The 14660-nt window shown below is 48.9% G+C and overlaps 1 protein-coding gene across 2 annotated transcripts in view; it reads left to right on the forward strand.

Moving 5' to 3' along the window:
- Positions 1-14660, forward strand: part of LOC115112824 (amyloid-beta A4 protein-like) — a 60223-nt gene that overhangs the window by 35808 nt on the left and 9755 nt on the right. The window contains exons 5-10 of one of the 2 annotated variants that reach the window (XM_065015010.1): positions 1200-1384; positions 1584-1804; positions 1974-2144; positions 5127-5260; positions 5424-5498; positions 5579-5737. In XM_065015010.1, coding sequence (XP_064871082.1) covers positions 1200-1384; positions 1584-1804; positions 1974-2144; positions 5127-5260; positions 5424-5498; positions 5579-5737 — 945 coding nt within the window. The remainder of the gene's footprint in view (positions 1-1199; positions 1385-1583; positions 1805-1973; positions 2145-5126; positions 5261-5423; positions 5499-5578; positions 5738-14660) is intronic. The other variant, XM_065015015.1, reaches the window with a different exon arrangement.

The raw sequence follows: 14660 nt of genomic DNA on the forward strand, positions 1-14660 counted from the left end.
TGTTAAGCATCTTCCAGTTTAGGTCGCTTAGCAGTACGAGCTCTGAAGATAGATGGGGGGCAATCAGATCACATATGGTGTCCAGAGCACAGCTGGGGGCAGAGGGTGGTCTATAGCAGGCGGCAACGGTGAGAGACTTGTTTTTAGAGAGGTGTATTTTTAAAAGTAGAAGTTCAAATTGTTTGGGTACAGACCTGGATAGTAGGACAGAACTCTGCAGGCTATATTTGCAGTAGATTGCAACACCGCCCCCTTTGGCCGTTCTATCTTGTCTGAAAATGTTGTAGTTAGGGATGAAGATTTCAGAATTTTTGGTGGTCTTCCTTATGCCAGGAGAACATCCAGGTTGGCAGAATGTGTTAAAGCAGTGAATAAAACAAACTTAGGGATGAGGCTTCTAATGTTAACATGCATGAAACCAAGGCTTTTACAGTTATAGAATTCATCAAAAGAAAGCGCCTGGGGAATAGGAGTGGAGGTAGGCACTGCAGGGCCTGGATTCACCTCTACATCAACAGAGGAGGAGTAGGATAAGGGTGCGGCTAAAAGCTATGAGAATTGGTTGTCTAGAACGTCTGGAGCAGAGAGTAAAAGGAGGTTTCTGGGAGCGATAAAATAGCTTTAAGGTATAATGTACAGATAAAGGTATGGTAGGATGTGAATACAGTGGAGGAACCTAGTTATATGCAACTATAGTTCTCCTCATTTCACCCCCCCCCTTCTCTTTTTTCCTAGTGCGTAATTTCTTCACTTGCACTGGTAATAAGGGGTGTGTTCAGGGAATCCTGTGTAGTCAGCACGGATTCCCTGAGGGCCTCTTCCCCTTTGACTCCCATTGACCCCCATACCGCTGGATGATTCACCCTATCAGTATTCTCTCCTCTCTCTCATATTCTGAGGGAGTGTGTGCTGGGCTGCGATGACTCAGCCCTTTATCTCGGTCCATCCTCCCATGCATGCATGACTGTTCTCTGCTCCTCACCTCATCCTATTATTTTTAACTGATTCTATAAGCTAGAATTCTACCTATGATTGATTTGCTTCATATTATTTATTTGTATCACCTTTAGTCTTTTGCATAGTTTTATCCTGAGCATGTACCTGACCAGGAAACCATCTTGACACTAGTGATATGTAAAGATCTGTGTCTTAAAAAGTGATAGGCAAATGAGATGTTTTCTAATTACTATTATTATCAGTCCTGCGGAGACCGCACCATGAATCTCCATGACTACGGGATGCTGTTGCCATGCGGCATCGACCGTTTCCGAGGGGTGGAGTTTGTGTGTTGCCCAGCGGAGACACAGCGCGAGTCAGACAGTGTGGAGCTGACTGAGTCTGATGTGTGGTGGGGTGGAGACGAGACTGAATATACCGATAACAAGTACGCACGCACAAACACAATGCATACACACATAAAGGAGCAAGCACAGATGCATACAGGCAGACACAAACATCCAGACATTTAAGCACACACACATCATCTTAAATACTTACTCAAGTTCCTAAACCAGTGGTTAAATCCTTTTGACAGATAACCTGCACAACCAGATAGACTCACGTTCCACCCTCTCTCCCTACAGCATGCCTCGCCAGGCGGATCAGGGGGCTGTCACCACTGAGGAGGATGACGAAGAGGATGCCTTTGACAGAGACGAGGACGGAGATGGTCTTGAGGATGATGATGATGAAGACGATGAGGATGACGTGACCGATGAACGGGACAGTGGTGAAGGCACCTCCAACATCGCCATGACAACCACCACCACGACCACCACTGAGTCGGTTGAGGAAGTTGTCAGAGGTAAGAACAAGCCATGGATTGAAAGAGATGATTACTTGTTTGTTTGTTTTTCTCCAAGGATTTGTGGAGAGGTTTCAAAGGTGGAGAAGATGTGTGTATGTTTGAACATACTGTGTAAACACACCCAGTGTGTGTGAGTGTGTGTTTTAAGAGTGTGTGTCTTTCTCAGAGGTGTGTTGGGCGCGTGCTGAGTCGGGCCCGTGCCATGCCATTCTGGAGCGTTGGTACTTCGTGCCAGAGAAGGGCACCTGTGCCCCCTTCCTCTTTGGAGGGTGTGGGGGCAACCGGAATAACTTTGACTCAGAGGAGTACTGCCTGTCTGTCTGCAGCACCAGTGTGTGTAAGTCCCTGGACTGGACCCCCGATATGGACCTCTAGGCCCCTTGCCTTGGGGACTATAACCCCTGCTGTCTGCTTCTGAGCTGTCTGCCTCTGAGCTGTCTGTCTGTCTAACACAGTCTACCTGTCTGTCTGATGGCTCTTAGACACTTGAAGCACAAGTGATGTACTACCTACTCTGAAAGGGGAAGATGTTTCAGTTCTATACTGAACAAAAATATAAAAACAACATGCAACAATTTCAAAGATTTTACTGAGTTACAGTTCATATAAGGAAATCAGTCAATTTAAATAAATTCATTAGGCTTTAATCTATCGATTTCACATGACTGGGAATACAGATATCCATTTTATTGGTCACAGATACTTAAAAAACTAAATGTAGATGCGTGAATCAGAAAAGCAGTCAGTATCTGGTGTGACCATCATTTGCCTCATGCAGAGCGGCACATATTATTTGAATAGAGTTTATCAGACTGTTGTCCCATTCCTCTTCAATGGCCTCTCCCTCAAAACTTGACACGTCTGTGGCATTGTGTTGTGTGACAAAACTGCACATTTGAGTGGTATTTGTCCCCAGCGCAAGGTGCACCTGCATAATGATCATGCTGTTTAATCAGCTTCTTGATATAAAACACCTGTCGGGTGGATGGATTATCTTGGCAAAGGAGAAATGCTCACTAACAGGGATGTAAACACATTTGTGCACAAAATGTGAGCGAAATAAGCTTTTTGTGCGTATGGAACATTTATGGGACCTTTTATTTCAGTTAATGAAACATGGGACCAACACTTTATATGTTGTTTTGATATTTTTGTTCAGTGTAAATTTTGCATCATATTTGTCAATGACTTAAGTTTTCATTGAATTTCATTAGAGATTTTCTGCCACTCTTAGGTGGTGGAAGGTCAATAACATGCACAGCCTTTTACGAAATGTGTTGATCTTTCATTTCCCTCCAATAGTAGTTATTACAGATGAACCAATACTCTGGATAGCTAAGACTGTTTTACTGCAACAAACCTTGAGGGTCTGGATCCATCTCAGGTTTTAGGGAAGTGCAGAGTGTTCCGAACAAAATAGTCTGCTCTATTGGGTGAACAGGTGGCTTGGTACAGACAGAGGTTGACCTTTCAATTAGGTCATTCTGATATAAAAAAATAAAAAAACCTATGTATAATGACCTAATCAAGAAACGGACAAGATATTAGGAAGTATCTGCGCCGACATTAGCAGAGAATGTCACTGGTGGAAAATAGCCAACTCACTCACTCACTCACTCTTCTGCTTTTGCAACGATTCTCTGACTCACTCCATCACTCACTAACCAACTCAATAACATTGTGTGTGTGTGACAGTGTTTGTCTGGTGATTTATGGTGGCCTGACCTGGCAGTGGGTTAATGACTTGATGTTCTAACCGGTTTAACCTAACAGCAGCAGTGTCTCTCTAAGTGTGTGTGTGTGTGTGTGTGTGTTCGTGCGTATGTCAGTTGGTTGAGTCTCTGCTTGTTTCCCAGCCCCAGCCTGGCTGTTCCACTCTTTTCCGGCACTTTCCGCGCAGTTAAGCACGCCTACCCTGATCCTGACTAGGCAGAATTTCCAGTCTCCCTTATCTCGTACATGCATACACACACACACAAAAAAATGTCAAGGTTTGTCTGTCTGTGCGGTTGACCTGTCTCTCCACCTGTCTTCCAGGTTTACTTGTCTTTGTGTTGTTGACCTGTCTCTCTACCTGTCTGTCTGTGTGGCTGACCTGTTTCTCTACCTGTCTGTCTGTGTGGTTGACCTGTCTCTCCACCTGTCTGCCAGGTCTACCTGTCTTTGTGTGTTTGACCTGTCTCTCTACCTGTCTGTGTGGTTGACCTGTCTCTCTACCTGTCTGTGTGGTTGACCTGTCTCTCTACCTGTCTGTCTTTCGGTCTGTGTGGTTGATCTGTCTGTCTGTGGCTGACCTGTCTTTCTGTGTGGCCGACCTGTCTCTCTACCTACCTCTCTCTGTGTGGTTGACCTGTCTCTCTACCTGTCTGTGTGTGTGGTTGACCTGTCTCTACCTGTCTGTCTTTCTGTCTGGTTCACCTGTCTGTCTTTCTGTCTGTGTGGTTCACCTGTCTGCCAGGTCTACCTGTCTGTCTGTGTGGTTGACCGGTCTGTCTACCTGACTGCCAGGTCTACCTGTCTGTCTCTGTGGTTGACCTGTCTCTCTCTACCTGACTGCCAGGTCTACCTGTCTGTCTCTGTGGTTGACCTGTCTCTCTCTACCTGACTGCCAGGTCTACCTGTCTGTCTCTGTGGTTGACCTGTCTCTCTACACCTGACTGCCAGGTCTACCTGTCTGTCTGTGTGGTTGACCTGTCTCTCTACCTGACTGCCAGGTCTACCTGTCTGTCTGTGTGGTTGACCTGTCTCTCTACCTGACTGCCAGGTCTACCTGTCTGTCTGTGTGGTTGACCTGTCTCTCTACCTGACTGCCAGGTCTACCTGTCTGTCTGTGTGGTTGACCTGTCTCTCTACCTGTCTGCCAGGTCTGTCTGTGTGGTTGACCTGTCTCTCTACCTGTCTGCCAGGTCTGTCTGTGTGGTTGACCTGTCTCTCTACCTGTCTGCCAGGTCTGTCTGTGTGTTTGACCTGTCTCTCTACCTGACTGCCAGGTCTGTCTGTGTGTTTGACATGTCTCTCTACCTGTCTGCCAGGTCTGTCTGTCTGTCTGTCTGTGTGTTTGACCTGTCTCTCTACCTGACTGCCAGGTCTGTCTGTGTGGTTGACCTGTCTCTCTACCTGACTGCCAGGTCTACCTGTCTGTGTGTTCAGACCCTTAGTCTTAGTATAGTTTCAGATTACAGTGACAATAAGGTAGAAATGTGGGAGGAGGATATGCCGCTGTTTAACCTTTGAGTGATCAAACAGTTACCTTTGGACCCTTTTGTGGAAATCCCCTTCCTCCTCTCCCCTCTATCGCTTTTTCTTCCTCCTCTCCCAGTGCCTACCACGGCCCCCTCCCCCCCTGGCGCGGTGGACCGTTACCTGGAGTCTCCCGGAGACGACAGCGAACACGCCAACTTCCAGCAGGCCAAGGAGAGTCTGGAGGCCAAGCACCGCGAGAGGATGTCTCAGGTCTGTGTGTATGAGAGTGAGAGAGAAAATTAGCCTGTGTGTTTGTGAAAGAGGGAGAACTTATGGGGGAGAGGGGTCCCTTCTCTGATGTGAACTATGGACAATAAGGGAGTTCACTACACTACCCACAATCCTCTGATGTGTGACTGACGTGTCTCGCCAGGTGATGAGAGAGTGGGAGGAAGCAGAGAGACAAGCCAAGAGTCTCCCTCGCGCTGACAAGAAGGCAGTCATCCAGGTACACTACCTTGTGCGTGCGTGTGTGCATGCGTATGTGTGTGAGTGCATTCTAGTGTGTGTTAATTTTTTTGTGTGCAGCACTTCCAGGAGAAGGTGGAGGCCCTGGAGCAGGAGGCAGCAGGAGAGAGGCAGCAGCTGGTGGAGACCCACATGGCCCGGGTGGAGGCCCTGCTCAACAGCCGCCGCCACATGGCCCTGGAGAACTACCTCGGCTCCCTGCAGGCCAACCCACCCAGGGTACATATACACAGTGCATTCGGGAGTGTTCAGACCCCTTGACTTTTTCAACATTTTGTTACATTATAGCCTTATTCTAAAATGGATTGAATAGTTTTTTCCCCCACATCAATCTACACACAATACCACATAAGGACAAAGCAAAAACCGGTTTTTAGACATTTTTGCAAATGTATAAAAAAAAAAAAACACATTTACATAAGTATTCAGACCCTTTACTCAGTAAATTGTTAAAGCATCTTTGGCAGCCTCGGGTCTTCTTGGGTATGACGCTACAAGCTTGTCACACCTGTATTTGGGGAGTTTTTCTCCCATTCTTCTCTGCAGATCCTCTTGGATGGGAAGCGTCACTGCACAGCTATTTTCAGGTTTCTCCAGAGATGTTTGATCAGGTTCAAGTCTGTGCTCTGCCTGGGCCACTCAAGGACATTCAGAGACTTGTCCCGAAGCCACTCTTCCATTGTCTTGGCTGTGTGTTTAGGGTCATTGTCCTGTTGGAAGGTGAACCTTCACCCCAGTCTGAGGTCCGGAGCGCTCTGGAGAAAGTTTTCATTAAGAATCTCTCTGTACTTTGCGCCGTTCATCTTTCCCTTGATCCTGACTAGTCTTTCAGTCCCTGATGCTGGAAAAACATCCCCACGGCATGATGCTGCCACCACGATGCCTCACTGTAGGGATGGTGCAATGGTTCTTTCAGACGTGGCGCTTAGCATTATGGTGGAGAAATTACAAGATGATGTTATAATACTACCATTTATGTAATAGAACAGGGTTCCATTAGTACTCGCTTATCTGTGTCTGTGTGAACTGAGAGGAGCCTTTGAGGCTCAATGCTGACAATTGATTTCCGAATGGTTTGGTGATAAAACCTACAGCATGCATTCCATAGAATGAGTTGGTGTTTATGTAATGTAAGGTACCAGGGAGAGATGGCTCAGGTATGTAAGAACAGTCTTCACGGCAAATGCTTTCTGGCTGGGGGATACTCCTTTCTCATACCTGTTGTTTGTCATGTAGACTAAGGGGTGTGTGTGTGTCTTTGCTATAAAATATCTTTGTATTCTGTGTGTCAGGGCTTTTAACCAAACAGTCAAGAGTGTTGGGTTGACCAGCCTCGTTATTACAGAGCACTCACATCATTCACTTATTAATAAGTGATTCAATATTTAGTTTAAGTATAACTCTGACTTGTGTGATAAGGTTGTCTCTCCTCATTTGATAATATAGAAATAACCACCTCAGTATTCAGGCCAATGAGTTCAATCTTGGTTTCATCAAACCAGAGAATCTTGTTTCTCATAGTCAGAGTCCTTTAGGTGCCTTTAGGGAAAACTCCAAGCTGGTTGTCATGTGCATTTTACTGAGGAGTGGCTTCCGCCAGGCCACTCTACCATAAAGACCTGATTTGTGGAGGGCTGCAGAGATGTTTCTCCTTCTGGAAGGTTCTCCCATCTCCACAGAGGAACTCTGGAGCTCTGTCAGAGTGACCATTGGGTTGTTGGTCACCTCTCTGACCAAGGCCCTTCTCCCCTGATTGTTCAGTTTGGCCGGGCGGCCAGCCAGTTCTAGGAAGACTCTTGACTCGTGCTTCTACACCTGCATTGCTTGCTGTTTGGGGTTTTAGGCTGGGTTTCTGTACAGCACTTTGAGATATCAGCTGATGTACGAAGGGCTATATAAATAAATTAGATTTGATTTTCTTCTTCCATTTAAGAAGGATGGAGGCCACTGTGTTCTTGGAGACCTTCAAGTTTTTGGTACCCTTCCCCAGATCTATGCCCCTTCACAATCCTGTCTCGGAGCTCTACGGACAATTCCTTCGACCTCATGGCTTGGTTTTTGCTCTGACATGCCCTGTCAACTTATATAGACAGGTGTGTGCCTTTCCAAATCATGTCCAATCAATTGAATTTACCACAGGTGGACTCCAATGAAGTTGTAGAAACATTTCAAGAAAGATCAATGGAAACAGGATGCACCTGAGCACAATTTCGAGTCTCATATTAAAGGGTCTGAATACTTATGTAAATAAGGTATTTCAGTTTCTTATTTTTAAAATAAAACTGTTTTCGCTTTGTCATTATGGGGTATTACGTGTAGATTGATGAGAAGAAAGAAAAATATTTAATCCATTTTAGAATAAGGCTGTAACGTAATACAATTTGGAAAAAGTCAACGAGTGAATACTTTCCCAATGCACTGTACACCAGTGGAGGCTGCTGAGGGGAGGACGGCTCTTAATAACAGCTGGAATGGAGCGAATGGATTCAATTTGATGTATTTGATACAATTCCACTTGTTCTGCTCCAGTCATTACCGCGAGCCTGTCCTCCCCAATTAAGGTGCAATCAACCTGCTGTGATCGATACACCCTCTCACCATGCATAATGCACATATTACACTCAGTACACACTGTACACCAGGTGTGCCCTACCTTCTTTAACGTCAGATCTACTTTTTAATTTGCCAGTCTGATGAGATCTACCAGTCTCTAAATCTAAACCAACCAACAACATCTATGAAACGCAGCACACCACTGAGTATTGACCTGCTGCTATGAATCCTATTTGATACCCAAATATAATGTGGACCAATAACACAGTTTCCACACAAGTGCAACCAATTTCATTTCCTGCCTTTGTGTGACTTTTGGCATTGGGTTGAGGCAAGTAGTTTTTTATAGTTAGGGCTGCAGCGTGTTGCCAGTCTCATGCAGGACACAAGGTGGTCATCATTCATAGTAGATCTGTACTTGGACTTTATTATCTTCATGTGAGAAAATGCAGACTCACAGAGGTAGGTTGACCCAAAAAAGGGCTGATCAGTTGAGAGCACATCTTGTTATGCTGGGATACTTCTCCTCTGCAGTAGCTCCCAGAACTCTTCCTTCATCTCAGTGGTTGCCCTGGATTTCAGCTGAATGTCATTTTGAAGGGTGACATTTTCAGTTTCTCATATAGTTGTCCAACTGAAAAAGTGATCCCATTTTGGAGGCAATGACTTCCACATTTATGTCTGTGCCAAACGGAAAGCACTTATAAGTGGCAATAGGCTCAAGTGATGCAGTCAGTGAAATGACTGTCGTACTCAGATGAGGTGCTCTGGACTTGCTCCACGAAGCGTCTACTGTCAGGCTGTGCTGTATCCTTGCCCTGACGTTCTGAATACAGCTTTTTACGTTGCAGATTTCTCGTGACCAGTTGTAGTTTGCATTTAAAAGTGTTCACAGAGCTGATCATGTCGATGACATGTTTGCCTTTCCCTTGTAGCTCTACATTTTAATTCATTAAACATGTAAGTTATGTCAGTGACAAAAGCTCAATCCAGGAGCCACTGTGTGTCCTCGAGCTGTGCATATTCTGCATGTTTGGGGACCTTGAGAAACTCCTTGATTTCAGGCAACAACTCACTGAATCAACCTAAAAATGTACCTCGGCTCAGACACCGCACATCCGTGTGCAGCAGCAGGTCTGTGTGCTCCTCTCCAGTCTCTTCTAAGTGAGCGTGAAATAGCCTCTGCTGTAGGCTTCTTGCTCGAATAGAACACACAATCTTCATGGTAACATCCATCACCTCTTTCATGTTTAACATCTTCCCGCACAAAGCTTACTGATGAATTATGCAGTGATAACTAAGAAAGTCCGGGAAAGAATCATCTTGTTTGCACAATGCAACAAACCCACTGATGCGGCCTACTATAGCAGGTGCCCCATTGGTAGTATGGAAACAAGCTTACAAAAGGGCAGTTGGAATTTGATAGACATCTTTCAAGCTTTTATGGAGTTTGCTAACTCCCTTGTATGTCCTTTCAGTGGCAAAATGGCGAGTAGTTCCTCATTTGTACTCATGTTGTCAAATAAACTCAGCAAAAAAATAAACTTCCCTTTTTCAGGACCCTGTCTTTCAAGGATAATTTGTAAAAATCCTGTGGAATAAATTGCAATGTCCATACTGTGAGACGCCTAAGACAGCACTACAGGGAGACAGGACGGACAGCTGATCGTCCTCACAGTGGCAGACCATGTCTAACAACACCTGCACAGGATCGGTACATCTGAACATCCCCTGCGGGACAGGTACAGGATGGCAACAACAACTACCCGAGTTACACCAGGAACGCATAATCCCTCCAGTGCTCAGACTGTCTGCAATAGGCTGAGAGAGGCTGGATTGAGGGCTTGTAGGCCTGTTGTAAGGCAGGTCCTCACCAGATATCACCGGCAACAAAGTCGCCTATGGGCACAAACACTCCGTCACTGGACCAGACAGGACTGGCAAAAAGCACTCTTCACCAACGAGTTGCGGTTTTGTCTCACCAGGGGTGATGGTCGGATTCGCGTTTATCGTTGAAGGAATGAGCGTTGTCAATGCAGGCAATCTCAACGCTGTGCGTTACAGGGAAGACATCCTCCTCCCTCATGTGGTACCCTTCCTGCAGGCTCATCCTGACATGACCCTCCAGCATGACAATGCCACCAGCCATCCTGCTCGTTCTGTGTGTGATTTCCTGCAAGACAGGAATGTCAGTGTTCTGCCATGGCCAGTGAAGAGCCCGGATCTCTCCCCCATTGAGCACGTTTGGGACCTTTTGGATTGGAGGGTGAGGGCTAAGGCCATTCCCCCCAGAAATGTCTGGGAACTTGCAGGTGCCTTGGTGGACGAGTGGGGTAACATCTCACAGCAAGAACTGGCAAGTCTGGTACAGTCCATGAGGAGGAGATGCACTGCAGTACTTAATGCAGTTGGTGGCCACACCAGATACTGACTGTTACTTTTGACCCTCCCTTTGTTCAGGGATACATTATTCCATTTCTGTTAGTCACATGTCTGTGGAACTTGTTCAGTTTGTCTCAGTTGTTGAATCTTATGTTCATACAAATATTTACACATGTTAAGTTTGCTGAAAATAAACGCAGTTGACAGTGAGAGGTTTCTTTTTTTGTTTACTATTCTGATGAAATGCATAACTGCCACATCTACCATTATCTGTGGACTGGTCAAACTGGAGGGAATAACACTTGCAGTTGTCAGTATCCTTCTTCAGTTGATCCTCAAGGTTCTCTGCTATTCCCTCACATCTTCTTGTCTGAATGTAATTGATGGCAGCCATAATTTCAGCCTTATTCTTAAAATCCCCAAACAGTGAGTCTGCAGCCTCAATAAATGCTTCCTTGATCATCTCCCCATCTTTGAACAACTTTTTATGCTTAGCAATAACACTGGTCTGAGGGCACTACTCACACGACAAGAGGCTATGGTTGCCGCCTCCCTTTGGTCACAGGCCTTGTGAAAGTTGACTGCTGCGCCTCCCTTTGGTCACAGGCCTTGTGAAAGTTGACTGCTGCGCTGCCAGTTGGTCACAGGCCTTGTGAAAGTTGACTGCTGCGCCTCCCTTTGGTCACAGGCCTTGTGAAAGTTGACTGCTGCGCTGCCAGTTGGTCACAGGCCTTGTGAAAGTTGACTGCTGCGCTGCCAGTTGGTCACAGGCCTTGTGAAAGTTGACTGCTTGCGCTGCCAGTTGGTCACAGGCCTTGTGAAAGTTGACTGCTGCGCTGCCAGTTGGTCACAGGCCTTGTGAAAGTTGACTGCTGCGCTGCCAGTTGGTCACAGGCCTTGTGAAAGTTGACTGCTGCGCTGCCAGTTGGTCACAGGCCTTGTGAAAGTTGACTGCTGCGCCTCCCTTTGGTCACAGGCCTTGTGAAAGTTGACTGCTGCGTTGCCAGTTGGTCACAGGCCTTGTGAAAGTTGACTGCTGCGCTGCCAGTTGGTCAAAGGCCTTGTGAAAGTTGACTGCTGCGCTCCCTTTGGTCACAGGCCTTGTGAAAGTTGACTCGGTCACAGGCCTTGTGAAAGTTGAGCTGCGTTGGTCACAGGCCTTGTGAAAGTTGACTGCTGCGCTGCCAGTTGGTCACAGGCCTTGTGAAAGTTGACTGCTGCGCTGCCAGTTGGTCACAGGCCTTGTGAAAGTTGACTGCTGCGCTGCCAGTTGGTCACAGGCCTTGTGAAAGTTGACTGCTGCGCTGCCAGTTGGTCACAGGCCTTGTGAAAGTTGACTGCTGCGTTGCCAGTTGGTCACAGGCCTTGTGAGGCCTTGCCAGTGGTCACAGGCCTTGTGAAAGTTGACTGCTGCGCTCCCTTTGGTCACAGGCCTTGTGAAAGTTGACTGCTGCGCTGCCAGTTGGTCACAGGCCTTGTGAAAGTTGACTGCTGCGCTGCCAGTTGGTCACAGGCCTTGTGAAAGTTGACTGCTGCGCTGCCAGTTGGTCACAGGCCTTGTGAAAGTTGACTGCTGCGCTGCCAGTTGGTCACAGGCCTTGTGAAAGTTGACTGCTTTGCCAGTTGGTCACAGGCCTTGTGAAAGTTGACTGCTGCGTTGCCAGTTGGTCACAGGCCTTGTGAAAGTTGACTTGACTGCCTTGCGCTGCGCTGCCAGTTGGTCACAGGCCTTGTGAAAGTTGACTGCTGCGCTGCCAGTTGGTCACAGGCCTTGTGAAAGTTGACTGCTGCGCTGCCAGTTGGTCACAGGCCTTGTGAAAGTTGACTGCTTGCGCTGCCAGTTGGTCACAGGCCTTGTGAAAGTTGACTGCTGCGCTGCCAGTTGGTCACAGGCCTTGTGAAAGTTGACTGCTGCGCTGCCAGTTGGTCACAGGCCTTGTGAAAGTTGACTGCTGCGCTGCCAGTTGGTCACAGGCCTTGTGAAAGTTGACTGCTGCGCTGCCAGTTGGTTGTTTTGTTCTTGTTCCTTTCTTCTTTGTAAGTCAGTCTTTGTTGGAAAATCTCTTTCCTGGGTTTTGTGTGGTTTAAAACGTTGTTCTATGTTACCTTTCTTTGGGATAGCGATGCTATTATGGTAGATGAAGCACACACTTTTTGTGTCTCTGTCCCTCACCCCCCTGTCTCTGTCCATCACCCCCCTGTCTCTGTCCCTCACCCCCTGTCTCTGTCCCTTACCCCCTGTCTCTGTCCCTTACCCCCTGTCTCTGTCCCTCACCCCCTGTCTCTGTGTCCCATCCCCACGTCTCTCTCTCTCTCTGTGTCCCATCCCCCCGCCTCTCTCTGTGTCCCATCCCCCGTCTCTGTGTCCCATCCCCCCGTCTCTGTGTCCCATCCCCCTGTCTCTCTCTCTCTGTGTCCCATCCCCCCGTCTCTCTCTCTCTGTGTCCCATCCCCCCCGTCTCTCTCTCTGTGTCCCATCCCCCCGTCTCAATTTCTCTCTGTGTCCCATCCCCCCGTCTCTTTCTCTCTGTGTCCCATCCCCCCGTCTCTCTCTCTCTGTGTCCCATCCCCCCCGTCTCTCTCTCTCTGTGTCCCATCCCCCCCCGTCTCTCTCTCTCTGTGTCCCATCCCCCCGTGTCTCTCTCTCTCTGTGTCCCATCCCCCCGTCTCTCTCTCTCTGTGTCCCATCCCCCGTCTCTTTCTCTCTGTGTCCCATCCCCCCCCGTCTCTTTCTCTCTGTGTCCCATCCCCCCCCGTCTCTTTCTCTCTGTGTCCCATCCCCCCGTCTCAATCTCTCTGTGTCCCATCCCCCCGTCTCTTTCTCTCTGTGTCCCATCCCCCCGTCTCTTTCTCTCTGTGTCCCATCCCCCCGTCTCTCTCTCTCTCTGTGTCCCATCCCCCCGTCTCTCTCTCTGTGTCCCATCCCCCCGTCTCTCTCTCTCTCTGTGTCCCATCCCCCCGTCTCTCTCTCTCTCTGTGTCCCATCCCCCCCGTCTCTCTCTCTCTGTGTCCCATCCCCCCGTCTCTCTCTCTCTGTGTCCCATCCCCCCGTCTCTCTCTCTCTGTGTCCCATCCCCCCGTCTCTCTCTCTCTCTCTGTGTCCCATCCCCCCCGTCTCTCTCTCTCTCTCTGTGTCCCATCCCCCCCGTCTCTCTCTCTCTCTGTGTCCCATCCCCCCTCTCTCTCTCTCTCTGTGTCCCATCCCCCCCCGTCTCTCTCTCTCTCTGTGTCCCATCCCCCCGTCTCTCTCTCTCTCTGTGTCCCATCCCCCCCGTCTCTCTCTCTCTCTGTGTCCCATCCCCCTGTCTCTCTCTCTCTGTGTCCCATCCCCCCGTCTCTCTCTCTCTGTGTCCCATCCCCCCGTCTCTCTCTCTCTGTGTCCCATCCCCCCGTCTCTCTCTCTCTGTGTCCCATCCCCCCGTCTCTCTCTCTCTGTGTCCCATCCCCCAGTCTCTCTCTCTCTGTGTCCCATCCCCCCGTCTCTCTCTCTCTCTGTGTCCCATCCACCCCGCCTCTCTCTCTCTCTGTGTCCCTTCCCCCGCCTCTCTCTCTCTCTGTGTCCCATCCCCCCGCCTCTCTCTCTCTCTCTGTGTCCCATCCCCCCCGCCTCTCTCTCTCTCTGTGTCCCATCCCCCCGCCTCTCTTCTCTGTGTCCCATCCCCCCGTCTCTCTCTCTCTGTGTCCCATCCCCTCCGCCTCTCTCTCTCTGTGTCCCATCCCCCCGTCTCTCTCTCTGTGTCCCATCCCCCCGTCTCTCTCTCTCTGTGTCCCATCCCCCCCCCTCTCTTCTCTGTGTCCCATCCTGCTGTCCCTCTGTACCTCATCCCCCCCGTCTCTCTCTCTCTCTGTGTCCCATCCCCCTCTCTCTCTCTCTCTGTGTCCCATCCCCCCCCGCCTCTCTCTCTCTCTGTGTCCCATCCCCCCGTCTCTCTCTCTCTGTGTCCCATCCCCCCGCCTCTCTCTCTCTGTGTCCCATCCCCCCGTCTCTCTCTCTCTCTGTGTCCCATCCCCCGCCTCTCTCTCTCTCTGTCTCTCTGTGTCCCATCCCCCCCCTCTCTCTCTCTCTCTGTGTCCCATCCCCCGCCTCTCTCTGTGTCCCATCCCCCCCGCCTCTCTCTCTCTCTGTGTCCCATCCCCCCCGTCTCTCTCTCTCTCTGTGTCCCATCCCCCGCCTCTCTCTCTCTCTGTCTCTCTGTGTCCCATCCCC

The sequence above is a fragment of the Oncorhynchus nerka genome, linkage group LG3, assembly GCF_034236695.1.
Source record: "Oncorhynchus nerka isolate Pitt River linkage group LG3, Oner_Uvic_2.0, whole genome shotgun sequence".
In the NCBI taxonomy this organism is placed as follows: Eukaryota; Metazoa; Chordata; class Actinopteri; order Salmoniformes; family Salmonidae; genus Oncorhynchus; species Oncorhynchus nerka.